The sequence below is a fragment of the Gossypium arboreum genome, chromosome 6, assembly GCF_025698485.1.
Source record: "Gossypium arboreum isolate Shixiya-1 chromosome 6, ASM2569848v2, whole genome shotgun sequence".
NCBI classification, from domain to species: Eukaryota; Viridiplantae; Streptophyta; class Magnoliopsida; order Malvales; family Malvaceae; genus Gossypium; species Gossypium arboreum.
The window spans coordinates 65,402,773-65,430,727 of NC_069075.1; the positions used below are offsets into that span (position 1 = coordinate 65,402,773).

Sequence of the window (27,955 nt, forward strand, 5' to 3'; positions counted from 1 at the left end):
AACTTGCCAGCATCCACTAAATACTCTCTCTCATTAAAACCTTTTTTTTTGAAAAGTAAAACTCTTTTGCATTTTTTTCTCTCTCTTAATTTCAGCAGTATATATTCATTCTCTCCAATCTTGTTGTCATTGATGATGTTAGAGAGTCAAGAAGAAGTTATTGCTTGTAAAGATCAATTGTAGATTATCAAAAAAAAATGTAGCAAACACTCAACACAACTGCCTCCTTTGAGTTTAATGATGGGTTCAAGCCCGACGACAACAACTCTTAGTGGAGCAAAAAATAAAAGGCAAGAAACAATGATGATTGGAAGGGGTTTGGTGCTTTTGACTATAAATCAGATTATAGATCATACATGATAATAGATTTTAGTGTCTACTTGAGCCATTTAGACTATTATAATATATAAGAAGTGGGTTTATTTTCCACTTAGAAATTCGTATTTATTGTTTTTCTCTCTTATAATTATTTGGTTACTTTGAATGTAATCCCCAAAGCTTTTACCATTTAAAAACTAGGAAAAAGGTGAGCATACAAATTCACTCGGGTGGTCAGTTTCTGACCCTACAAATTTAGCAGAGCATAAAATAAGAAATCGGGTTGGAATCCACATACGGATCCAACCAAACGGTTCATTGTCGGGTAACCTTATCCTTCTCTCCCGTTACTGAATCAACCGAAAAACAAAAAAAGGCAGTACGCTCTTCCATTTCTTAAGATCAATGAACAAAACAATTCTTTGGATGATAAATTGGAGTTTAATTTCATGTTAATTTATTAATTCGGAGATAAAAACTTTCGTTACTTAAGAGATTAAGAACTCCTCCACTATTACAATGTGGATTGCAGCAACATCAACGTCGAGTTCAACCTTGTCTTTCTTTCAAATACAATGCTCTGATTCTAACCGTAAACGGGGTTTCGGTCCCAGAAAATCCAATCAAAAGGTAAACTTGCACACTCTTTTCCTTTTGTTTTAACTTCACTCTTCTTTAACTTCGACTGCCCTCTGAAAACTCAGGCTACATCAAAGGAGGAGAAGGGTTTTAACTTACAACAAAGGTATCTCAAAATTTGCTAGCTGATGGTCTGTGCTGTAAGATATGCTAAAGTTGTTGGTTTCTTTTTATTCTACTTTTGAAAATGCACAAAATGAACATCTTCATCTGTTTCCAATTTTTATTATTGCAACTACACGTAAGCCTGAGGGGGGGGGGGTGCTAAGTGGTGCTTTCCATTTGATTAAGTTAGTGTTTTCTTTAGTCTTTATTATCAAAGTTCGTCTTCCTCTCCATCCATAACTGGTTTATGTTGGCCTGTTTTCATCAGATGGACTTGCTTCTGTGGACGTCATCCCTTTACAATCTTTATGTAGCTTTACTATAACCACAAACTTATAACTCGTGATAGACAGCTCATTTTTGTTTTACATATTTTGGTTACATAAATGTAGTTTTTGTATGAACGAATTTGGTTTGGTTAAGACCCCTAATGGAATGTGCGTAAGGCTTCCTTGTATTCATTCTTTCCCTTGACTATGTATTTATTCATATAGTGTGTTTTATGATCAAGGTTGATAGATCTCCCTCTAATTCTTGTTTTTCTCTTTTTTTCTCATCTTCCTTAAGATATGTGGACATGAATAAACTGTATGAGACACTTGATTAAAAAAAAAAAAAAAGAAACCTGTATGAGATTGTTTTTTAGTTGTAAAAGTTTTGAAATATGCTGATCATTAATATGATCATTTTTCAGTTTATAGTAATAAATAATAAAATAACATTGCCTTGTGCAGGAAATCAGCTAGTAAGCAGTCCGGTCCTTCACCTGCTCGTAAGTAAGATATGTTTCTTTTCCAGCAAAAAAAGTTCATTTGACTTATTACTGATGTGGCAATACTTGATTAACAAGATTTCTAACAGCCCCCTTTTGTAATCTGCTTTCTATTTCCATTTGGTTCTGAGTTGTTAGGTTTACTGGTGGGTATCTTTTGTTTCCTTTTTTGTTGTCTAATTATCCCATGAATGGGGAAAATTTTAAATGAAAAAGGAATAATTTCTTCTTGTCTTCTTTTAAAGGGGTGTGTGAGGGATGGGGAGTTGGCAAATGGATTGGGGGATATATCCCCTGGAAGTGGGAGCTGTTGTAACTTTCTTCTCTAAGTTGAGGCATCTCAGGCTGTTAAGATATGCTTGATTTTAGGCTGAACATTAGGGATTGTAATTGTGTATGATTGGCTGTTAAATAGGATTTTAGCGATTATTTTCTTTATTTTGTATACTCTTAAAGTGTATAAATACCCTCTAAATTAGAGGGATAATGAAGCAGATTTTTCAGATTAATCTCTCTTTTTTTTTATCTCATTCTTTCTCCCTTTTCTCTTCCACGGCGGCAGCCTTTCTCTCTCTCTCTTTCTTCTCTTCTCAAATTTACATACTTATTTTTTTGTCTTGTTGTTTAAACCTTTACAACTACTTTTTTCTATAAAATATGCTTTATGATCTTAAAAGTTGAACACAAGTATATCATAAGAGGAAACTGTCAGCCCTAGAAGCGATTCCTAAGTTTTTATGCCCCATTTACATAGGGTTGCCTTCAACATATATTGGCTTATTATTTCTTTTTCTATTTTTTTTTTGTTCTACTTTTATAATTCTTTCAGGTTATTCACCTAACTATTATTTTTCCTTGCAGCGGCACCTGGTTTAAGTGTTCAATTTGATGGAAAATCTAATAGCCATTCCTTGGACATCGACTTTGAGGAAAGGCTGGAAGCAATTAGAAGGTACACGTGTTATGTTTTTCTCATAGTTCACAATTGCTAGAAATATCTTCGCATTAAAATGTAATAAATTGTTACTGATCTTTATCAAATTACACACAGTAATTACTAATGTACCACTTTCTGTTCATGTGCTTACTGTTATGTTCATGTTCTTCTTTCAAGACTCAATAATTTATATCATGTGCCAATTGTACATCATAACAAATATATAAGCTATACTACTTTACGTTTTATATCAATTTATCATCTTTGATACTTAGATTCTCAATGCTGGTTGGTCTATCCGGTCACCTAAAGTTTGTGGATGCTGGTTAGATCTTGAGAGATAATTGTATTCATCTTTGATCTTCCATATCTGTTATATAACTGTCTTGTAAAGTGATAAGTTTCTTTGGGAATTGTGATTGCAGTATAGTTCAATAAGTTTTTCTTATGTATGCATCATACTTGAGTTTCTTTGACAATAATCATTGTTTGTGCATGCTACGCAGGGCTGCACTTGAACAAAAAAAGGTAGAGGAACAAAAAGAATATGGACCAATTGACTATGATGCACCTGTTGAATCAGAGAAGAAAACAATTGGTCTGGGCACTAAGGTAGGAACATCATGATAATTTTTATTTTAAACCTTTTCCCATCTTGACCTACTCTCTTTTCCTAACAGATTGGAGTAGGAATAGCTGTTGCGGTCTTTGGTCTAGTTTTTACCCTTGGCGACTTCCTACCAGGAAGGTGCGCTTAGAGCATTAAATGTTTCTCTCTTCATCTCAAATTATGAGATCAGTTGACCTGTCATATCATTTCTCAGTTTTGCTTTGCTTTTCCTTTCTTCTACTATTGAGAGTGCTTAATTACACATGAACTCTTCTATGCAATACTAGTATGATTAAAGGAAAATTGAAAAAGGGATCTTGTTCTTCATGGCTGAGCATAAGTTTGTCATTTAGACCTATCTTGTTTTGTGGCAGATAGTAAAGGCTGAAGAAAACTTCTCTTTCTCTCTATTATAAGTTCTTTCTTGTCACTGAATTTGAGGATGTGATGCTCTATGCGGACAATTTTTTTCTTCAATAGAGTTTGAACCTAAATTGATACTAACATGTCATGTAGCTTTTACTAGAGTTATTTTCTTATTTTATTTTTTAATTTTGTTTTTAATGAAAATATGAAATTGAGATAAAAGAGAAATTTTATTTTTTCACATCATAAGTTAGCCTATTTATAAAACTAAGGGAAGTAGTTAAAAAGAATAAAATCCATAAAAAATTCTACAAATCATCTTTCTCTTTATTGTAAATTTATGACTCAACCTGGAGCATGAATATATCTCTTAAGGCTTTTGTGAATTTATGACTAACTTACAAATCCATTCGAGCTCCGTTTAAGGCTTTTGTGAATATATCTCTTAGTTGATATCCAGTTTTGACATAGCCTATAGAGATGAATTTTTGTTATATCTTTTCATGAACAAAAAGATTGTTTTGTTTCTCAACTAACCTCCTATACTTTCACAGGATGTTTAAATAACTATCTACACATCTTCGACTTTCAAGTTTCAACTAACAAGTCTAGAGTATATTTCATTTGGGACAAGAGTTAGTAGCCATAACACTATCTAGAAGGGCAAAATATCAATACTTGTTCTCACTACCCCTTCCATTGAAAAGCCTAGTCCCCATTGACCCTTCGATCAAAAAAGTTTAACCAAGAATAGTGCATGTGGGCCACATGTGCCATGCAAAATTTGTCTCACTCGCCTTTGCGTGAGAGCATGTAGGGCTCCCTCCAGCCATTGTTTGTAATTCTTCCTGTCGTTTGTCTTACTACAATGGTGCTATCCTTGTATTGATTCGATCGTGAACTCTATTTTTAATTATTTTTGTTCTCCCTTGATATGGATCCTTCAAATTCTACCAGACCCTTCTTCTTGGTGCTTTTTAATCTCCTATTATTTTTATTGTCCAACTCTAGGACAATATTAATTATGTTTCTTAGGCTGTTTTTGTTGGATTGTGGTTTATGGGGGAAAGGTTATAAAAACATTTTGGAAACAAAAGTTACTGTTGTTGATGAAATTGGTAAAGTTCTTTGGTTAAACTTGATACCCAATTATGTAGCTTGTTGTGACATTCCCTTGAACTTTGTTTTAGTCTTGCAAACTTGTTACAAAGTTTGGGCTAAGGCAAAATACCTATATATACTAATGATATTTTGTGTATCTTAAAGTTGTTTCAGATTTTGTCCGTTTATAACAAAATTAGCAAGACATGACTAGTTATTTGGGTCAAGTTGAATCGTTGTTGGATGAGTTTAATGTTCTTATGTCTCTTACCTGAGAATGTTGCGGATCAAAAGAAGCAGAGGGATAAATTCTTTATGGTTCTTTCTCTAATTGGATTGTGAGCAGATTTAGCTTTGGTGAGATATGAGAAATCTTACGAGCCCAACCATTCTTACTCTTGATGAGGTGATTGAAAGATTTCAAGAGAGCTTTGAATAAAATTGTACTTCTCTTATTAACTAAAGAATTGAACTTAAATAGAGAAAAAAAGTCCTAATTCTAATTGAGAAAATAGTTTCCTTATTCTAATAAACTACTAAAACATAAAAAGAAAATATTTCCCTTATTCTAGTAAACTACTAAAAGATAAAATAAAAATATTTCTAGAATATGAATAAAACTTATCTACCCAAATAAGATTTATCTACCTAAATAAATTTAAAATATATACATATTTCAACACCCTCCCTCAAGTTGGTGCATATATATCAATCATGCCCAACTTGCTTACAAGAAAATCAAAGCTTGTCTTGGAAAGTCCTTTGGTGAGTATGTCAGCAATCTATTGTTTTGAAGGAACAAACGGCATGCACACTTGGCCTTCTTCAATCTCCTACTTGATAAAGTGTTTATCAATCTCAACATGTTTAGTTTTGTCATGTTGGACTGGGTTGGGAGCGATGCTAATGGCAGCTTTGCTATCACAGTACAACTTCATTGGTGAAGTTATTGGTTTCCTCAGCTCTTCCATAATTCTTTTTAACCACACCATTTCACAAATTTCTTGAGCCATTGATCTAAACTCAGCCTCTGCACTACTTCTTGCTACAACAGTTTGTTCTTTGCTTCTCCAAGTCACAAGGTTTCCCCAAACAAATGTACAGTATCTTGATGTAGATCTTCTGTCTGTTATTGAGCTTGCCCAATCTGCATCTGATAAGCTTCAATTCCTCTTTGTTCGGATTTCTTGAAGAATAAGCCCTTTCCCGGTGAACTCTTCGAGTATCTTAAAATTCGAAACACTGCTTCTTCATGTTCCTCCATTGGGGAGTGCATAAATTGACCCACTAAGCTTACTGCAAAAACTATGTCTGGCCTTGTATGTGATAAGTAAATTAACTTACCAACTAATCTTTGGTATTGCCCTTTATCAACTAATCGACCTTCTTTATTTTCAAATTTTACATTTGGATCAATTGGTGTGTCAGCTGAGCGGCAACCACTCATCCCAGCCTCTTTTAAAAGATCAATCACATATTTTTTCTAAGAGACCACAAGACCTTTCTTTGATCGAGCAACTTCCATTCCAAGAAAGTATTTCAAAGGACCCAAGTCTTTGATCTCAAACTCCAATGCTAGATGCTCCTTGAGACGTCTTATTTCATCCACATCATCTCTCTGTAAGAATGATATCATCGACATAAACTATAATAACACTATTCTACCTTTTTGTGAATGTCGATAGAACATTGTGTGATCACTTGCCCTTGTGAGTAACCTTGTTTTTAACAACTTGAGTGAATCGTTCAAACCAAGCTCGAGGAGACCGCTTGAGACCATATAAAGATTTCTTGAGTTTACATACTCGAGTTCCAAATTTTCTTCAAAACACGGAGGAGGATCCATGTAAACTTCTTCTTCAAGTTTTCCATTTAGGAAAGCATTCTTCACATCTAGTCTGTAAAGACCAATCAAGATTAATGACAATTGATAAAAGAACTCGACGGAATTTAATTTGGCCTTTGGAGCAAATGTTTCAAGATAATCTATCTCGTATGTTTGAGTGTACCCTTTTGCTACCAACCGGCTTTGTATCTATCTAAAGATCCATCTGGTTTGAATTTGGTTGTGAACACCCATTTACATTTACCAATTTTTTTCCTCTGAGTAATTCCATTGTTTCCCATGTACCTATTTTTTCAAGAGCACGCATCTCCTCTAAAATAGCCTCCTTCCACTCAGAACACCGTAAAGCATCTTTCACATTTTTTGGTATTTGGACAAGATGTCGAGACACGAAACAAAGATTGAGAATGTCGAAGATAAGGCTTTATAGGATACAAAGTTAGACATGGGATATTTGACAATATTTCTAACACCTTTTCTTTTGGCAATTGGAATATCTAAATCAAAAAATTCATTGGCTGGATTATGAGCTTTACCTGGACTTTTGACAGGATCTTGCGGGTCGGATTCTTGTTGATGAATCTGGTGGATTCCACTTTCTTGATTTCTATTTCTTCTTGAGTAAACAATTAACTCCTTTGTTTGTTCTTTATTTTCATTATCAGACTCTACACCTTCATCCTCTTTTTCATTAACATTAACATTATTAATTTTTGTGTTAATTATAAATTCGCCTTCCCCATTATTAGAATCCCTATGTTGTATATTCCTAGTCTCTTCTTGATCAATTATAGAATCTTTATTTAGTATAATTCCCTCCCTGAAGATTAGAATCAAAATAAGATTGTGTTTCAACAAATGTGACATCCATGGTAACTATAATCTTCCTATCAATTGGATCATAACATTTGTAACCCTTTTTATTAGAAGCATAACCAACAAAGACACATTTTTTTGCTTTAGGATCTAGTTTACCTTGGTTGTGAAGATGAACAAAAACACTACACCCAAAAACTCGGAGGGATAAATCTGTAATCAATTTAGAGTTAGGAAAGTTATCTTTAAAGAGACTAAAAGGAGTTCTATAATTTCGAATTTTACTGAGCATTCTATTAATAAGATATGTAGCTGTTAACAAGGTTTCGCCCCAAAGATAACGTGGTACTTGACTAGTGAACATCAAGGCTCTAGTTACTTTCAAAAGATGTCGGTTTTTTCTTTCTGCAATCCCATTTTGTTGTGGTGTATTTGTACAAGAACTTTGGTGGACTATTCCATGTTTGGTTAAGAAAATACCTAATTGGTCGCTAAAAATTCCCCACCATTGTCGATTCGAAATACTTCTATTTTCACACCAAATTGTGTTTTCACCATAGCATAAAAAGACTGAAACACATTTTAACTTCGGACTTATCTTTTAATAAAACGCCCAACAAAGTCGAGTATGATCATCAATACATGTGACAAACCAACGTTTTCTGAAAAAGTCGAGACTCTTGAAGGTCCCCAAACATCACTATGAATTAACGAAAAAGGTTTGGAGGCTTTATATTTTGAGGTGGAAAGAATGACCGATGATGTTTAGCCAATTCACAAAATTCACAATGATATGAAGAAGGACTTTTATTTTTAAATAGATTAGGTAACAAATATCTTAAATAATAAAAATTAGGATGTCCAAGCCTATAATGCCAAATCATAACCTTATCAAAATCGAAATGAATTTAAACATAAAGTAGTTGTTGGTTGACTTAGATGGTCGTCTTCAAGAAAGTAAATTCCACCAAATTCTTTAGCATTTGCCAATCATCCTCCCCGAGACCATGTCCTGAAACTTACACATAGAGGAGTCAAATATAACATGACAATTTGAGGACTGGGATAATTTACCAACCGATATGAGATTACAAGCTAGATTTGGCACATGTAAAACATCATGTAAAACCAAGGAAGATGAAATTTTAACAGTGCATTTCCCGGCTATTGCCGAGAAGGACCCATCTGCTACTTTGATCTTTTTGTTTCCTGCGCAAGGTGTGTAAGTTGAAAAAGAAAATGACGCTAGTCATGTGATCATTAGCTCGAATCAACGATCCATGTGTTTGTTTTACAAGGCTTGACCTTTGAAAAATGTAAAAATCGAGACTGATTGGGCAAAAGAGGAAGAAGGATTATTGGATGAGTTAGGAATAGAAGTATTCATCCGAAATTGTGGTGATTGAAAAAACTTGTGTAGATGCTTTAATTGTTCCTTAGTGAATGGAGACCCTTCCAGAGAACTTTGGCCCTCATAATTTCCATTAGTTGTTTGGAAAGCTCTGCTATCCCCTGATTGTGAACCATGACCATTGCCATTCTTTTTCCTTCCATTTGTCGGTTTCCCATGGAGCTTCCAACATGTTTCACGAGTGTGCCAATATTTTTTGCAGTGATCGCACCAAGGTTTTTTCTTTTTTTCACTATCATCATTATTTTTAATAGTTACAAGAGCAGAATTATCATCATTAGCTTCAAACTCTGGCTTTAACATTACTTTTCTCCCTTGTCTCCTCTCTTCTAACCTCAGAAAAAATCTCACGAAGTTTTGGAAGCGGTTTTTTCCTTAGGATCCGAGATCTCACTTCATCAAATTCTTTATTTAAACCAGCCAGAAACAAATAAGCTCTTTCATTCTCTTCTTTTTTTCATAGCTTTTACACCATCTCCGGGACACTCCCATTCATCATTATAACACTGATCCAGTTCTTGCCAAAGAGACATCATCTCATTATAATAAAGAGTAACTTCTTTTTCCCCTTGCCTAGCTTTCCACGGTTTTATTTTTAACTCAAAAATCTGTGAAGCGTTTTCTAAATCTGAATAGGTTTCTTTCACAGCGTCCCAAACATCTTTAGCAGTTGGGAGAAAAAGAAAAGGTTTACCTATGGAAGCTTCCATGGAATTAATAAGCCACGCAATTACCATAGAATTTTCTAACCTCCACTTGCTCATCTTTGGATCACCCACCTGTGGTTGCTCAACTTCTCCATTTAAATGACCTAGCTTGTCGCGCCCATCAATTGCTAATTTTACGGGCTGCGACCATTCCAGATAATTCTTGCCATTCAACTTGTGAGATGTTAGTTGAAAAGAAAGGTGACACGCCTCTGTCCCTTGAGTCATTGTACTCTCGGTAGTTGTTTCAACTGTAGAACTTTCTTCCTCTGTTTGATTGCTGGATCTCTTATCTTCAGTGAAGGCTGTTTTAACCATGATGTTACTAGAGATTTTAACCTAGCTCAGATGCCATGAAAGATTTCAAGAGAGCTTTGAATAAAATTGTACTTCTCTTATTAACTAAAAAATTGAACTTAAATAGAGAAAAGAAGTCCTAATCCTAATTGGGAAAATAGTTCCCTTATTAATAAACTACTAAAACATAAAAAGAAAATAGTTCCCTTATTCTAGTAAACTACTAAAATATAAAATAAAAATATTTCTAAAATATGAATAAAATTTATCTACCCAAATAAGATTTATTTACCTAAATAAATTTAAAATATATACATATTTCAACAAGTGACTACTTGACTACTTCACATTTCGATCATATCTTTGATAACAAAAATCTTTTTCTACCCTTACCTCTCAAACATTGGTTGAAAGTGTTGAAAAAATATATTTCACCTCCCCTTACCTTTAATGTTAGTTTTAGATACTCTAGAATGCTCTTATAACTTGATTTTCATTAGTGAACTTTCTAAGCAACTTAACTAGCAATTCATTTTTGATTCTCACTCTTTTGTCATTTTTAAAAATATATTTCACCTCCCCTTACCTTTAATGTCAGTTTTACCTCTTTTATGGGTATTGATACCACAACATGCAGTGAGTTTTTAAAGCTTGCAATTAATGCTTCAATCGGCTACTAATTCTTTCCAACAACCTCAAACAGCTAGAAATCAATTGCAGGTATAAAATATTGTCTTCTAAGAAACAAGTTCAAAAGATCAATGATAATCAAAGATTTCATTATTTTATTCATCTTTTATTGATCCTATTTGTAAACATATAAACTATTACCTTTGAGAGATTTTCCTTGTTTGCTTATCATTTTCTCTAAAATTTATACACTTGTAATAGTTTATATGTTTGCAAGTATTAGTGGTGGTATCTTACCACTAATACTTGTAATAGTTTATTTGTTTATATGTTTATATTTACAAATAGGATTAAGTAAAATGTTAAGACTTGTAAAATTTAGACTTGTAAAATGTTATACCTTGTTCTTGAAAGTTATCAATTCTAAGTTAATGAAGTGAGAAAATCCTTAGTTAAGAAAATGTTAAGTTAGTGGAAGTAGGCAATTGTGGTTAAACTATTAAAATAATTTTGTTGATTTTTAAGCTTTTATTTTGTCAATTTAATCACCAATTCACCCCCTCTTTTGCTTATCGAGCTAATGTATTAGATGCTTAAACATTAGCCGATTGCAGTCTCTAAAGTCCAAACCTATTCTAAAATCCATAAAATATGTTGTGATTTATCTTGTTTGTTTGGACGGTAGAATGGTCGACATACCTTGTACATACAAGAAATATTCCTTTTCCTTGAATATAGAAAATCCAAATAATCCAACAGTGCCCTAAGAAGTTTACATTGATTCATCAAAGCTATTACCTCATTTTCAATAGAATTTTGAATATTCACATTTACTTCTAAGCCCGATCTCATTAGTAGATGGATTATTGTTCAAGTCCCATCTCGCCACATGGGAAGGACCGTGGGGCGTAAAAGCGGATCCTATCAACTTGTTTTGACCTAGGATAATAAGCTCATGGGTGTGGTCTTACTTCACCATTAAGAACGAAAGATGACTTTCATCTCCAAGTTTAATTCAGACGTAACTTGCTTCTTTTTGGGTGTGAAGCAGTGTCAAACCAAAATACCCAACAACCATTAGCTCTCCTTGAAAAGGAGGTGATCTAGCTCACCTTCCAGTATGGCTACCTTGTTACAACTTCACTCCATTCACTAGCCTTGCCCTCGGCACCCTCCTCCTTGCGGTTAAGGTAACAACTTTGTTCATGGCCAGCTCTCATCTTTGCAAATAAATTGGATCGTCGTACTCCAATCTATATAATTGAAACCATTCAACTTGTGCTGAATAATCTAGGACATCATTGGAATCATTTCTCTAATGGAACTTTTTAGATATATTCATCATATCTATTTCTTAATAATGCAAAGAAGAAAAAGGGATGAAAGTAAATAACAACAATCAATTATCGCCCAATTTGATTGGAAAAATTTGTAACCAAACAGCATCCAAATAATAGCAAAAATAGCAAGAAGTTGTAACCAAACAACAACTCCAGTCGAACTCCCAACCCCTAGAGATTGGTTGGAGTAGCAAGTCACACTAGAGGAAAATTCTGGTAAGTTTGGCACCTTCAACAAGCCCCCATGATATGCCATATGATGCGGGAGGCAAAGTTTTCAGGTGGCAAGTGAGCCCTTTGTACTGATTATTTGGATGTCTTTGGGGATTGACTAGATGGTTGTTGTGCTTCCCTGTGTCGATGCTGACACTAAAAGTCACTCTAACCTGATGATGAAACGGTAACCCAAACTCGAAAATGAGTTAAAAAGCTCTGAAATAACGTAAGAAAAGTAGGAAATTGAGAAAAGAAATTGTAATAGGAAACTTGTGTATTTTCATGTTAGCTTGTATTATACTAGTTACAAGTATTAAACAAAGAAAAGTAATTAAAGAGAATAAAATCCCTAAAAAATCTAAACAAATCATATTTCTAAGATTTAGCATATAAGCCTGCTAGAAATTTTGGAGGATTTTGACCAAAATATTAGGTTCGAAAAATGGGTTTGGGAAAAAAATTATACCCGTTTAAAATATGGGCTGGGTTTGAGTCAAAATAGTCAAGGTGAAAGCTTAGCTTGACCTATTTTCCAAGTTTGTAGTATATTATATTATATTATGTTATGTTTATATATTATATAATTTATAACACAAAAATTAGATAATTACTAATATATAATACTTTAATATAAACATTAAAAATGTTTTTGTTCATATATAAAATTTCAATAAATGAAAAAATGATTAACTATTAAACTGTAAATAATATAAATAATATTCAAAATTTTAAAAATATTGACGGGTTAAAATTGGGCTTGAGTTAGGTATTTACAAATATGGGTGGACTTAGATAAAAATTTTGCCCCTATTTTGGGTTGGTCTAATTTTGGCAAGCATAAATTTCTTTAATATCATGTCTAAACTCAACCTGAACCCGAACCAGCGTAGTCTAGCTCTTAAACACATCTAATATTAGCCTAAGTTATAGTTAACTTACAACTTCACAAAAATATGATAAAGCCATTTGAAACACATGAATTATTTTTTAGTCTTTAACCATTTATTGTTTGAAATTTCCCCTTACTAATTTGTTTTTTATTTGAGATACAGTCCTTATTTACAGCATTCTAGTTATTGTACGCATAAATTTATCCTTAATAAGCACTATACATCCACCCATATGTTTATTAGGTGCTATACTATTGGGTTGAATCTAGCATGGTTATTAAGCCATTTTGCTTAAGCCTTTTTTTGCACAAAATGTGGCTGTCAACTGTCATCAAGGAAAAAGGTACCTTTCAGAGGGAAGTTGATTTACCTGTGTGTAATGAAATTGTTTGAAGTTTTTTGTATGTCTATGTATACATGTTATATAAGCTTCAAATTCAAAATATTTAGTTATTTGTTTATTTTAATTTTTTTCTCTTTCGTTTTTGCTTAGTTATTACTATCAGTTTGTGTTGATGATTATCATATCTTGACATGACTCTCCAGTGTCAATCCACCTGAGGAAGCTGCAGTGATTGACAAGAAACTGTCACGAGAACAGAAAGCTATTCTTGAGGTACTGGTAGTGGAACATCGTTGTTAAGTTTAGGAATTTCTTGCCTTTGATTTGAGAAATAGCTTGTTATGACGTATCTTCTAGATAGTGCAATGTTTAAGATAGTTTAAAAGACCATTATACATGCAAGCTTTCAAGTGTTTTAACCCACTGCTTGTTGCTTTCTGCCTTTAAGCAATAGGAAGAAAAGCTGGCTTATTTAAGTGCCTTTAGAAGGGTATATACATTTATGATATTTACAGGGTTTCTTTGCTTCTATCTTTATTTGGGCTCAAAATTACTTAAGGCAGATGCTATTTTTATTTTGGGTACGTTTATTTGAGGAACACCATATCCATGGATGAATGCTCATTTTAGTTTTCTGTTTTTATTGTTTTTTTGTAAGTATTGGCATAATGGTTCTTGTCAATTATTCTTTTTTTAAATTTATTTTCATTAATCCTCTGGTATGGGTGATCAGTTTCTTTTTGTTGCCTCTTGGATTTTGTATCATGGAAATATTTAACACCTTGCTATTATGTACAACAGACTAGGCTGGCACAGTTTGAGGCAACACTAAGTACGTCTCCAAAAGATGAAACTGCACTTGAAGTAAGTTTTGGAATATTTTTGTGATTAATATTTGTTTAATATTATATGCTGCTATTCTTTGAATATTAAATTTCTTCTCAAGATGATTCACTTCTCATTTTCAATTTCACTTTTATGTTTTTGGCTTCCTTATCTTATTTAACTTTGGAAAGTTGAAGTTTTAAGTGCTATAATTTAAACCAAATAGGAAGTTGATGTAGAACAAGTAGGGAAAGAAAATTAAATCTAGTGGGAGAAACAAAAATATAAAGAAGCAAGTAGGAAATCAAGGGAGAAAGAGATAAACTAGTGGAGAGAATCCAAAATGAATCAGAGAGAATTAAATACTCAACATCTTAAAATCTGAAATATCCACAATCCAATAACCTAATCAAAACTAAAAAACATAGTATTTGTAAATGAATTCATGAATTTAAAAAATTGAAGAAGATTTGGTTTGGGTGAAAAATTATAAATTTCATTCAATCTTAAAGTACATTCTTTTTAAAAGCTCTGCACCTTTATATAAAAGAAAAGAAAAAAAATCCATATAAATCATCTATATATTTATAGCTATACAATATATTCTCTAACACTTTTGCTCAAGTTGGAGTATAGATATTAATCATGCTTAACTTGTTACAATATGATTAACTCGAGCTCCATTTAAAGCTTTGGTAAAGATATCTCCCAATTGTCCTTCAGTTTTAACATAATTTGAAGATGAACTTTTGTTATTTCGTTCATGAAATATAGTATTAGAATTTATGTAAAGAGCAACTTGGTTATCGCACTATAACTCTGCTTGTAACGATGTCGTGAAACCTAATTCATTTAATAGTTGATACAACCATACAACTTCAGATACAGATTCTGCACTTGATTAGAATACTACATTTTGTTTCCTACTTCTCTAAGAAATTAGATTTCGTCCCACAAAAATAAAAATTTGGTAGTAAATCTCTTATGCATCTTAGATCCAGATCAATTTGCATTTAAAAAACATTCAATATTAATGTGTTCATAAATTCTTATATGAAAGTCTTATGTCTAGGAGCCCCCTTTAGATAGCTAAGAATGTGTTCTAAAGTTGCCTAAATGTTTCACCATTGGTGAGGACATGAATTGACTTATAACAAAAATAAAATATGCAATACGAGGGTGAGTCATTGTAATGTTATTCAACTTTCCAATTTTCTATACCTCTCAGATCTTCAAATAAATCATTATCTTTCTTCATAAGTTTTAGATTAGACTCTATATGTCACAGGCCATAGTTTAAAGCCTGTGACTGTTGCACAAAGAGTGTCCCATGGAAGTTAATCTATTATATGGTGCTTATTTGATCCGCGTGAATTGACTCGATTCGAAAAACAAGTGGCAAAGCCCATTTACTTGAAGTCTTGATCGTCCAATGAAACACTTACAAAAAATTAGGATTAACTTGGTAAATTTGAAAAGTAATCTTAAAAGATTGTAAAAGATTATAATTTGATAAGATTTGGTTGTCTAATCTTTTGGTATATCCACTTTTTTCACTTTTAGCTGATAATACCTTAATTTCAAGTCAATTTTAAAAAAAGCAGAAACTCTCCTAAACCGATTAAACAAATTATCAATATGCGGCAACAAATACTTGTTCTTAATGATCACCTTATTTAATTGTCGATAGTCAATATACAATCGCAACATAATGTCTTTTTTCTTAACAAGCAACACCAATTCTCTTCGAGGAGAGACACTTGATCGAATGAATCCTCGATATAACAACTTTTGCAGCTAGATCTTTAATTTCTTAAGCTCGGTCGGATTCATACAATATGGTGCAATGGACATAGGAGTTGTGTCTAGAAAAACATCAATGTCTAATTCTACTTCTTGGTCCAGCTAGGTGACTTATTTTCAATTAGACTAAGGATATGTTTAGATTATCTATTAATATAAGCCGTCCTTTCGTATTACAACCTGAACACGTAATATGCTTAATATTAGTTAAACATTAAATATTTATTAAGTAAAATATTTATTTTGATTTTCCTTTGCTTGTATAAATCGTTAAGGATAATATATAATAGATATTAATGTAACTGATAGATATTTTATTAAATCAATTTATTGAAAAATACAATTATATATAGATGAAAATAATACACAAAAGACATTAGATTTCAACACAAATCAGCATGGAAAGTAGCTTCTTGATCTCAATTAGGCAACATTGATGCTCTTCGCTAACAATGACATGCTGTCCCAATGGACTCCAAACAAGTACCTCCCAGACCTCTCTATTAGAACACTCCCTAAAATAATTAACCTACGAGTATATAAATGTGAAGAAACAAAATCAATTAATGCATGCATAGGAAAATCAAATTAAAAAAAAGCAAACCTGAGACCATGTTAGTAGCAGCATGACCCCGAACAACATAAGCCCGAGCAAGGGTCCTCACCTCAGAACCCAAAACAACCTCAGCATCTTTACTCTGCCTAGAGTTAGTATTAGCTCCACCTTTGGTTGAATCTTCTCTAGCAACACCCCAGCCACATCTATAAGGAATTGACCACTACGACTGTGTTTGAGCAATTCTCGAATTAAGTGGATAGTCATAAAATAAATGCTTTGTCGAGCCACAGCCAGTTCAAGCGCTGATTGACCTCCAACACTTCCCTCCATGTTTCCCATCCATAGTGGTCACAAACTAGCATCGTAATGCAGCGAACAGAGCCAACAAATTGGCCATAGAAATTGATTGTTAGGGATCACCGTCAGACCTTTGAAATTGAATAGGAGTTGATCTCCTAGAACTTGAGGTATCATGAGCATTCTTAGCTTGTTTTGTTGCCGGATGACAACTAGCAAATCTTGATCCCCTTTTACCTAAGTTATCGACATTAATGGAAACCTTTCTCTAAGATCCCACTACCCATTCGACCATCTTAACCTTTTCTGCTAGGTTAGCAATCCCCCTGAGTCGACGTGCCATTTATTGTATTTGGATCTCCTCCCTCAAACCTCGTAGAAATACCTCTTATCCCCGTGGGAATCATTTTGGAGAAACTCATGGTTGTAGTCAGCCATGAACCACTCCCCCTGAGCTAGCATAAAAACTTCATTCCAGATAGAGCTCACCCATGTATTTCCTCTTAAACTTGGTTTTAAAGAAAACCCAAGTCAATCTATCTGTCGAGACCTTTTTCTCTATAGTGGTCCACCACTAGTAAGCCTCTTCTTTCAGGAGGGAAATAGCACTTGTAACTTCTCACTTGATGTGCACTCTAGTTGATCCAAAACTCTCTCGGATTCCAACCAATACTCAGCAACAAAGGGATCTACACCACACAATCCCCAAAACAAAGCATTAAAATTTGTCAGAGACTGCAGGTTGAATTGGTAGGGCCACACCAATGATCGCGCAGAACATCAACGATGGTCTGCCACATGGCCTCATCACAAGGAGCATCCGACCCTCTAGCCACATCCACCATACCAACTCTGGGTGCGTTTGGGTGATTCTCATCACGTGCCTCCTCTTGAGGAGCTCGTGGTTTAGGAAGAGTTTGAGGTGCACGGTTCTCCATCTTTTCATTCCCCACATGCCTCAAATCATCTGACTTTGTTCTACAACCACTACAATTCAAGTGCTCTAGGGCCTTGGCTGAAAATCACGAGTCAAGACAACATCAAACACAGTATAATAAAAACGTCATTTTTCACCAAACATTATAGCATACTATCAATACAACATAATCTTGTCTAAGCATGTTTTAATCCTAAACCATTCATACTCGTTAAATTTTTGCTTGGAATAGTCCAGAATCAATTAAACTAGAGCTTTGATACTAATAAATGTAACATCATACTCCCAACCCGAAAGACGATTGGATGATCGATTTCACATTAACTACCGAAGTAACCTCGAACAAAACAAAACCAAACAATCAGACATACAAACACATGTTGCATTTAATTTCATTTAAAAAAGGTATTATGAATCTAATATAATTGTAGATCAAATGCACAACAAAAACGAGCTAAAAACAACATTCGAGACTCAAAATATTGAAAATAGAGATTAAGTGTTGATACCTAGCCTTTGGTATCAATACCAATGCTAGAATTTCAAATAGATAGTTACAAGGTCACATGTTTCAATGCATAGACATGTATATACCAATACATCATAGCAATGGTATCTATACCTCTTATCTAGGTTTCACATTCCAAGAAATTTTGTAGAAAAGTCATTCTAAACCACTAACCAATACCAAACATGTACCAAGGCATATCTAACACATTTTACATACTAAATCAAGTCTAAAACTACCAAATGGATCAAAATGTGATCCCTAAGTAAAATTTACCATTTAACAACTACCACTCAACATGCAAATTAGATTCAAAATTCAACTACCAATCAAAACACATGTCCAACATGCCAAATATGTCAAAATACCAATACAAAAACTAACAATACATCAATGTTAAACCAAATAACACCATAAGGTCCTATTACATGCCCATAACAACTACTAAAGAAAGACCTTATTACAACAATAGATTTTAAGCAAACAAGCAACTCTAGAAACGTAGCTTGACTCCCTAGCAACCTTTTGAAACTTCTTGTATTATTTACACATGGTAACAAACCACATACTGGGCCACAAAGCTTAGTGATGAATAACATTTCCGAATATGTGGTATGTTAAACAACAATAATTGTGTAATCATTTGTTCAATTAATAACCAACAACATAAACTAAGTTGAAATACAAGTAACATTTAACAACATACAACACTGCACACAAATACCATATTTCACAATAATGCCAAATCTATCGAAATATCTGAAATTTCATATACAAAATCCGAATCACAAAGTATAACCTTACTTGCATCAATTTCATTTTATAACATAATGTTAAAGCCCATTAACCAAAATTAGACACATAATTGGATACACAGATATCCAACCATTCTTTGACGAAGTAGTGCTTTTTAGGTACACCAAATATTGAATCTCCGTTGTGTGTATAATATGACTTCCAACGAATTTCCCGAATAAAGTTGCACAAAGTGTCACAAAATCAAATCTCTCGGGTGCACAAAGCTATCTCAAAATCATTTAACGGACTTATTAACATATTTTGTACTCCAAGTTAACATAATTCAATATGGCAGCAGCATAGCAACACAAAGTCGATAACATTATCAAAAAAAATTCAACAATAAGTAACCAATTTCACTCATAATCACTAATGCATAAACTCATGCCACCAATTAACATTCATAATTGCACTTACAGCAGTAGAATTTAGCATAAAACAAAATAAAAATGCAAGCACAAATTGACAACTTCCATTACCGCTGGATCACCTTTTCCTTGCCCTTTGATTTCAAGCTTTCACCAACTTCTCTCGCTTCAGAATCAAAATCCACAATATAATTAAGGTCAGTACAACAACATAATAAAATCAAAACACCTAAATTAAAATTCAATCACTCAATTCGTTCATGTAGACATTTTCTTGCTTTTGATGCCCACTTTCGAGAAACTATCCAAAACCTATAGATTCATTTAGGGACACAAATCTATTCCGAAACCATTAAGAAACTCGTTGATCACTCATACAAACCACACTTTCTCTTAAGCACTCATCAATGGCACTTGAAAACAAACTCTAACCATTCTCAGCATTCATTCATCTTCCTAGTCTCATTCTTAACCTCAAAATAACATGGAAACATCAAAGAACTTAAAAAACACTTATTTCTATCTGAACTTAAGAAACATGATTGTGAACTTAAAAGCTCTTCTAATTTTTGTTGGAAATGATGTTACCTTTCATGAAAGTTTCTGCAATGAAAACCTCAAAGAAAATGAAAAAAAAAAAATTAGAGAATTTAGAAAAGAAAACTAATTGAAATGAAAATAGATGAAAAGGCTTTTTTAATGTTTTCTTGTAACCGTCCATCCCTCCAAAAAACCATTAAACGTCCTGCTAATGGGTCCCTTGGGTAGTTTACAAATTAAAACCCCCATCTTTAAAAAAAAAAATCAACATTTAGAAAATTATGATTTTGCTTAGTACTTTTGAGAACTTTACAATTTAATCCTAATTGCTCAATTACCTAATTAAACCTCTTGAAAACTCGACCACTAATTTTTATTATTCTATTCAACCCGATTAATTCTAAAAAATCACTCAAATTGAACTCCCAGATCAACTCGAAACACTAATTTGGCCCTAAACCTACTAAATTGAACCATCCAAAAAATCAGGTCATTACATTAGCAATAGAATTTATAGAATTTGGTTTGCAAGTTGGCATGTCATATTTATGCAACAAATTGAGGGAGAGTGTTGATAACTTATGCAAATTAATTGCTGACAACTTATGCTCAACCAAACGACATGATCTTAGGAGTTACTAATTATTAGGGACTGAATTGATTATTATTAGGGATTTTTGGATTATGTACAATTTATTAATTTCCTCAAATAAACCTATATTGCTTGTATAAGTACTTATGTATTCTTTCATCTCATTACATAAATAAGAATAATTTCATCTTTCAATTTCTTCTCAATTTCAAAATGCTTGTTGAAATACTCTGATTTTATAGTACTTTATTGATGTTCAGATCTAAACATATATAGGTGCATATATATACTTATTATTAAGTAGACAAATAAATGCATCTCTACTTCAGCATCTATGAACCTGTGACAATTAAAAATTTAAGATGGCCTACAGGGAGCAGCAGTTACATTAACAGGATTAGGGGACTATGCACGGGCAACTTCTCTGCTTCAAGAGTTGGCGAAGGTTTATTAATATTGGATGAATGGAACTTATGAGTTTTTAGTTTTGTTATAATAAATCAACTAACGCTCTATTCTAAGTAATATTTATGTTCTATAGGTGAAAACAAGCGACCCGGAGGTTTTTCGTTTGCTTGGAGAAGTTAAATATGAACTTAAGGATTATGATGGCAGTGCTGCTGCATATAAACTTTCTGCTGCGGTAACTTTCTGTTGTTAAGGTTTTCCATTTGATTGTGACCCAATGCAATGCATGATAACCTTTAGGCACCAGTAGTTGTATGCAACTTTCTTTTGTAATATTGGTCTAAGGGTGGTTGAGGTATCTTGTATTCACCTAAAAGTAAATGTTAAATTTTTCGTACCATTGTGCACAATGTATTGCATAACACTTTTCCCACCCTTGTTTGGACATAAATAATCTTCTATTAGATTATTTCAAATATAATGTTGGGCGGCGAGGTGTGATTTCATGTACAAAATGGAAAACTTTTGTTAGGAGAGAAGGAAACTTTGCTAAAGCAGAACTACTTACCACCAAGGTGGCTTCCTGTATTTACCTAAAAGTAAATCTAAAATTTGTCATAATATCTTGTGTACACAATATATTGAATAACACTCCCCCCTCCCATGTTTGTTGCACATATAAAGCATCTATGGTTAGCGTGTTTCAGATATAATCACTCTTGAATTGGTTTATACATTTGCCAACTAATTATTAATTCTAGTTATCTTGTGCAATTCTTAGTCTTCAAGAGTTTCTCGTTTAACTTTATTACATTCAAATTCAATGTAATTTGTTCATTCATGAAACATTGAATTGGATGCTACATGTATAATTGTGTTGTTATCATTTACACGAATTATAGTGCATGAATGTTCAAACGAAGCTCCTCTATCTTTGTCTCTATTTTTTCAAATTTATATTTGAAAGCATTTTAAGGATAAAGATTGATGATCTTCAGGCCTTTGTAGTTCCTAATCCTACCTTAGCATGTTTTTGGATCCAATTCTAGTAATGATTTATTCTAGAGATGGTTAAGAGTATTTTTTTCTTAAACATAAGTTGTATAATGCAAATTTTAGTTGACTTGTATAAAGCTTTGAATGACATTTACAACAATATTTTCTTTTACACTAGATGATTGTCTCTTAATTTGTTAGTTAATGTATGTATAGCTATAAAAATATTATTTATACAAAGAATTTAGCTGGATATAACGTATATGCAAACTAAAATCCAAACAGTTTTCTTCTTTGAACTCTGACACTGATTGTCAAATTGATTTGGATGTAGTATATGTTCTTTTACTCATTGATGGATAATGATAATTCATACCGATTGTCGAATTGTTGCTTGGAGCTTGATAGCTAGATTAAAAAAAAAAAAAATTAGCAGTCCGATGACTTAAATAAAAACTTTGAATAGTTCAAAGGCTTAGATGAAAACTTTCAAATAACTCAATTATCAATTCGTAACTTTTTAAAGTCGAGTGACCAAAACGTCAACTTACTAATAGTTTAGTGACATTAGGTGTAGTTTATTTTTTATTTTATTCTCTTCCTTTTTTTGTTAGGTTATAACATGTATACATATGTATCTCAGGGCAGAAAGGAATATACAGTTTTTCAGTCAAATAATTCTGTTGTTCTTCATCCTTTACTAAATTTCATTTACATAGTTAAATAAAATTTGTTTGTACTCTCCATAAATACTCTGTTCTTGCATTATAGGTATCCAAAGATGTCGATTTTGAGGTTTTACGTGGCTACACAAATGCATTGCTTGCTGCTAAAAGGCCAGCTGAGGTTAGTATCTGTCTAAGATTCTGAAATTTGTTGATCTTCTGGTTATCATCCTCATTTTAGCATCCCAAGTAAAATAATATTCGAGGTTATAAAATGATAGCTTATCACGGCCTAATTTTTTTTATTTGGTTTCAGTACTGTAAAATGATTCAAAAGTTGAATTATAAGGTTACTTTCCTATTTTTGTTTATTACCTGCAAGAATCTATCATAACAGACCCCATTAAATTATACGGCATATAGTCTGATCTTGTTGAATAAGTGACCACATAGTTTCTTTTGTACTAGCTATCAATGTCTTTCTCTCATCATAGCTTTTCCTTCTGTGGGTTTATCATTTTTTCCCCTAGTTTAAAACATTTAGGTATTCTTGTTTATGGATTATTTTGGGTTACCAGTATTTATGCTTATCAAGGATAAAGTAACATATAGCTCCTAAACAACTTCTTAACTTGGTTCTTGAATTTTTTTTATTTATATTAGTCATAGAACTTGACAACTATTTACATTTTAGTTCTTGTGATAATGTGACACTTTGATATTGTGCTACACATCAACTAAAATATTATATTTTTAATAAAAAATTTTAGGCAATGACGTGACACAATGTCAGAGTGCCACATCATTATAGGGACCAACATTGAAAAATGTTGCTAAGTCCTAAGACTAATGTGAACAAAAAAGAAATTCAGAGATTAAGGAAAATTTACCTTGTTTAATGACTAAATGTTATTTTATCCATTGTTATTATTAATACTTCGGAATATATGTGCATAATTTCTCTTTGTTTTCCTATTGTCTCTCTTTTCTCTTCTGCTGTCCTTTTTTTTTTCTCCATCATTCATTTCCTTTTTTCTCTCCCTAGTCTGCTTTTCTTCTTATGATACATCTTATGCTCTTTGAAACATGTTTTTTTTAGTTTGGCATTTAATGTTGGAGCCATCTTTGACAGTGCAATGCATCTAATGAGCAATATAGTGCTGTGGAGGAATTTTAGTTAAAGTATACTAAGGGTCGTATATTAGTGAAATTTCATTTTAATCCCTTAAATAAAAAATGCTACAAACCAATTTGTGTTAAGAAATGGTGCAAATGAGAAAATTTTAATGAATTATAAATTTATCGTATTATTCTTATAACATGGAATGTTGATGTTGACTTTTGATAGCACGGATCATATCTATGTTAACAAATATTTAAAATTGAAATATATAAAAATTCAAATTTAAAACAAATAATTATAAAAACTTCAAACCCCAAAATCTATAAAAATAATAAAAGGAGAAAAATAGTAAAGCGCTCTAAAAATTTTCTAAAAATCTAAATATATATATAAAGTTTAATATTATAATTGGGAGGAATATATAAATCTAAAAGTACAAGGAATTCAAAAATTGATAAAATTTTCCAAAAATATGAAAAATAAATAAAACATCAAAAAATCACCCCTCCCCAAAACAAAAGAAATGGGTTGGAAATGAAATCAAAATATTAAAATATAATTTTATAGTTTTGATCCATCTGGCTTAAAAATTCAATGAAAATGAAACCCAAAGATCAGATACTTTCTAAAAATATTTTACTAGCCTACTTTGGTAAAGCACGCGAATTTGCATGGCCGTATTTTTGAAGGTAAGAGACTAAAAGAAACTCATCTTCATCTGTAAAAAAAAAGAATAAAAAACCTGTATTAATATATATCCATATATTCAATGCTTTGAAATTTTGAATTTTTAAAATTTTATATGATTTTTAAAAATCTTTTGGGGCAATTGTTATCTATATTTTGAGTTTTTGTTTTGAATTTTTAAGAATTGTATTTTTTATTTTTGCAAATTTATAGAATTTATAGAATTTATACATATTATATATATAGATATTAAGTTTTTTAATAAATATATGTATATATATTAAGTTTTAAATATATGCAAACATGACATATAAGACAAATAGTTTATGACATAAAAAAGTCATAACATGTACACATCACCCATTTAACAACAAAATCTTTAAGGGCATTATAAAATTTCTTCTTTTGCGTCATTTTCTTTAACTTATAAAGACTGGTTTGCAGTGGTTTTTAGTAGAGGAATTAAAATAAGTTTTTGCTATAATATTTAGAAGTATAGTGTTACCAGGAATTTTGTTACTACTTAGGTTCCCTAGGTAGATTAATGTTTCGAGTGCTACAAACTGCTCTGCTCTTCCTCATGTGATGTGTCTCATGTGCTTCACAACAAAGTGTTTGACTTCATGATGTTTATGTTAATTTTCTTTTAACTGTCTCTTTTGCAATGCATCGAATAAGCCATTTTGTGCTGTAGAGAAACTTGATTACTTTTTAAATTCTATAATGGATGGTTTCTCAGTATAGAGGACTAAGTTTGTGTACACTGCAATTTTTGTTTTCCTTTCTTTTTGGTCTGGATGGAATTTAAAAGTCAAGAAACTAGTACTCTGGAAAGTAATTTGCATATCAAATTATTATGCTGCAATATTGAAATACAGTTTCCTACAAAACTTCTAAATGCAGGCAGTTCAGTTCCTTCTGTCCTCTCGTGAATGCCTGAATATGGAAAGATCAACTAGGCCTGATCCCATGGCTGAAAGCAGTAAAATGGAAACAGAAGCACAGAATCTGGATCCTATTCAGGTCAGTTGGCCTCTTCATTATCAATTGCATATCAAGCAAAGCAAAATGAGTGTTTTTTCTTGAAGTATTTACAACCAAAATGAAGATAAATAAATATACTATTTAATTTTTTAGATAGTGGTTAACTCTTATGTGGAATAAAGGAGAAATGGTCAAGTATAGCCATTTGACTAAATCATGTTCTTTTTCCTAGGTTTTCTAGATTTAAGGAAATATCTTTTCAACTCATTCCACTTTTGGGCTTATGTACCCAGCTAAAGGAATTGTTTGGAAATGGACTTTACAATTGCTTGGCTGTTGGATATGCTGCCAATTTTTTAATGGAATACTGCTTTCAACATAACAATCTTGCTCGCTAAAGATACATGGCATTTTTCATAAAATGTCCTTGTTATGGATGTCAGTAGTTGTTAAGTAGGACTCTTAGAATAAAGGAAGTTGTTTTAGGACTCTTAAAATTAAATAGTCTGGTAGGACTATATTTAGTTTGATATACTTTAATTTTTATAATTCTGTTTAAAGGGATGATGAATAAAACAAAGGCAAGTGGAATTTTACCAAAACCCTAAAGGATTTGGGTCTCTCTCAAATGAGTCCTAAGGGTTTAGTCTCCTTTTGACGAACTAAGCTATCAATTACAATAGGTCGTTTTAGGAACCAAGGTAAAGGAAAGACGATTTCATTCTCCTTGTCAATTACTCAATGACATTATCCTATTCATGTATTGGTAACAATTTGGCATTATATCCAATGGTCTTTTGCAATGTCAGAACAGTGGTCAATAGAGTGGCAAGCAAAAATACGCAAGGAGCTTGAGCATATGTGAACAAAGATAGAATAGATGCTTGATTGTATGTTGTAGCATTTTCATGGAATTATTGTAGAAAACAAAACCCAAGTGTTCGATCAAATGCATCAATTAATGGATAAAACATTGTTAGTATACAGTTTGGTAACGTTATGATAGATATGAAGGTAGACCCTTTAATTGAAGAAAACAAAACCATTGCAACCTCTGTTGATCAACCTTCCCTATCCTATATATCAAACCCTCCTAAGCCCATATCGACAAAAACCATGGCAATCACTACCAACTTCCTCCTTTGTCTTATTCATTAACTCTTTTTAAACTCATATCCCACAACCTGTCCTTTTCACTACCCAAAAGACCTCCAACTTTATATATGAAAAGTATACCCTGTTGTTGGTCACTTTATTGCTACAAATGTGAGTTTTTTCATTAATAAAGAATCAATTTGATTGTTGTTTTGTTAAGCTTGTGAGTATGCTTAGCATACTAGAAACTCTTATCCTTTGAGAAATAATAGAAGTAGCATTCCATTCATGACTATTCATTTGGATGTATGGGGACCTACTAGGCATTTATTCACCAAAAGATTGAGCTACAAGACTAGTCATTATTTGGTTTGTAAGTTGAACATTTGTGATATTTGTACATCAAACTAAGGGGGATTGTTGATAGCTTATGATAGTAATAGTTTAGCATGATCTCCAAAACTGATTTTATGGGATTAGATTATTAATAATGACTAATTTTTAGGATTTTACAATGTCCTTTCCTTAGACTTGTGAATTTCTAATTTTTTATACAAGTGAAAAGTTCAATTTTTTTCTAATTCTCTTTTTTGTTGACCTCTGGTTTTAACAAAAGCTTAGTTTGGTCATTTTCTAAGGGTTAGTTTACCATTACTTTTGAGAAATACTTTTAAAAGGTGCAACGGAAAAGTGTTTTTGGGAAGTATTTTTAAAAAGTTTGGTTTAAGATTGAAGTGTTTAGTATTACTGTCAAAAAAATGCTTTTGAGAAATAAAATATTCATTTTAGACATGATGTTATAAAGTAACAAATATGTATTTAAATAATGTTCAAATTAGTTAATATTATGATATTTTAGTAAGAATACAAAAATAATTTATTAGAATTTGTTAATATTTTAATATATAAAATATAAATTTTAAATATTTTAAGCGATTAATATTAATTATTTATAAAATTTAATTGAATATATAAACTATATTTTAAATATTAAAATATAACCAATAAAATTTAAATATATAATATTATATATTTAAAATAAATTTCAATAGGAAAGTAATTACATATCCAATATATATATTATATAAAATACTTTATAAGGGCTAATTGTCTTTTATTCTAAAAAGCGTTTTTGCCAAAAGTGGAAGCTAAAAAAAATTGCTTTTGCTTTTGGGTTCAAAAGCACCTCGGATTCCAAAAGATGTCTATTTAGTGTTGTTTATGGTTTCAAAAGTGCTTTTGACCCCAAAAGTAATTTTGAGAAGCAATGCTGAACAAAGCCTAAAATTGTTACTACTAGTGAGAAGTATGATCACTACAGGTTTCGATTCTTGGTAATAAGAATGAATAATGGTGTGATATTGGTCACTTTATCTAATAAAATGGCCTTTGGTTCAACTACAATGATGATTGATGGATATGCTAG

General features: G+C 32.2%; 1 protein-coding gene across 2 annotated transcripts in view; it reads left to right on the forward strand.

Moving 5' to 3' along the window:
• The first annotated feature begins 482 nt into the window (after window positions 1-482).
• Window positions 483-27,955, forward strand: part of LOC108486066 (uncharacterized) — a 39,628-nt gene continuing 12,155 nt past the window's right edge. The window contains exons 1-12 of one of the 2 annotated variants that reach the window (XM_017789879.2): window positions 483-948; window positions 1,023-1,063; window positions 1,797-1,834; window positions 2,696-2,786; window positions 3,278-3,383; window positions 3,452-3,519; window positions 13,548-13,617; window positions 14,146-14,208; window positions 20,945-21,016; window positions 21,113-21,214; window positions 22,747-22,821; window positions 25,354-25,473. In XM_017789879.2, coding sequence (XP_017645368.1) covers window positions 838-948; window positions 1,023-1,063; window positions 1,797-1,834; window positions 2,696-2,786; window positions 3,278-3,383; window positions 3,452-3,519; window positions 13,548-13,617; window positions 14,146-14,208; window positions 20,945-21,016; window positions 21,113-21,214; window positions 22,747-22,821; window positions 25,354-25,473 — 957 coding nt within the window. In that variant the 5' untranslated portion in view covers window positions 483-837. The remainder of the gene's footprint in view (window positions 949-1,022; window positions 1,064-1,796; window positions 1,835-2,695; window positions 2,787-3,277; window positions 3,384-3,451; window positions 3,520-13,547; window positions 13,618-14,145; window positions 14,209-20,944; window positions 21,017-21,112; window positions 21,215-22,746; window positions 22,822-25,353; window positions 25,474-27,955) is intronic. The other variant, XM_017789878.2, reaches the window with a different exon arrangement.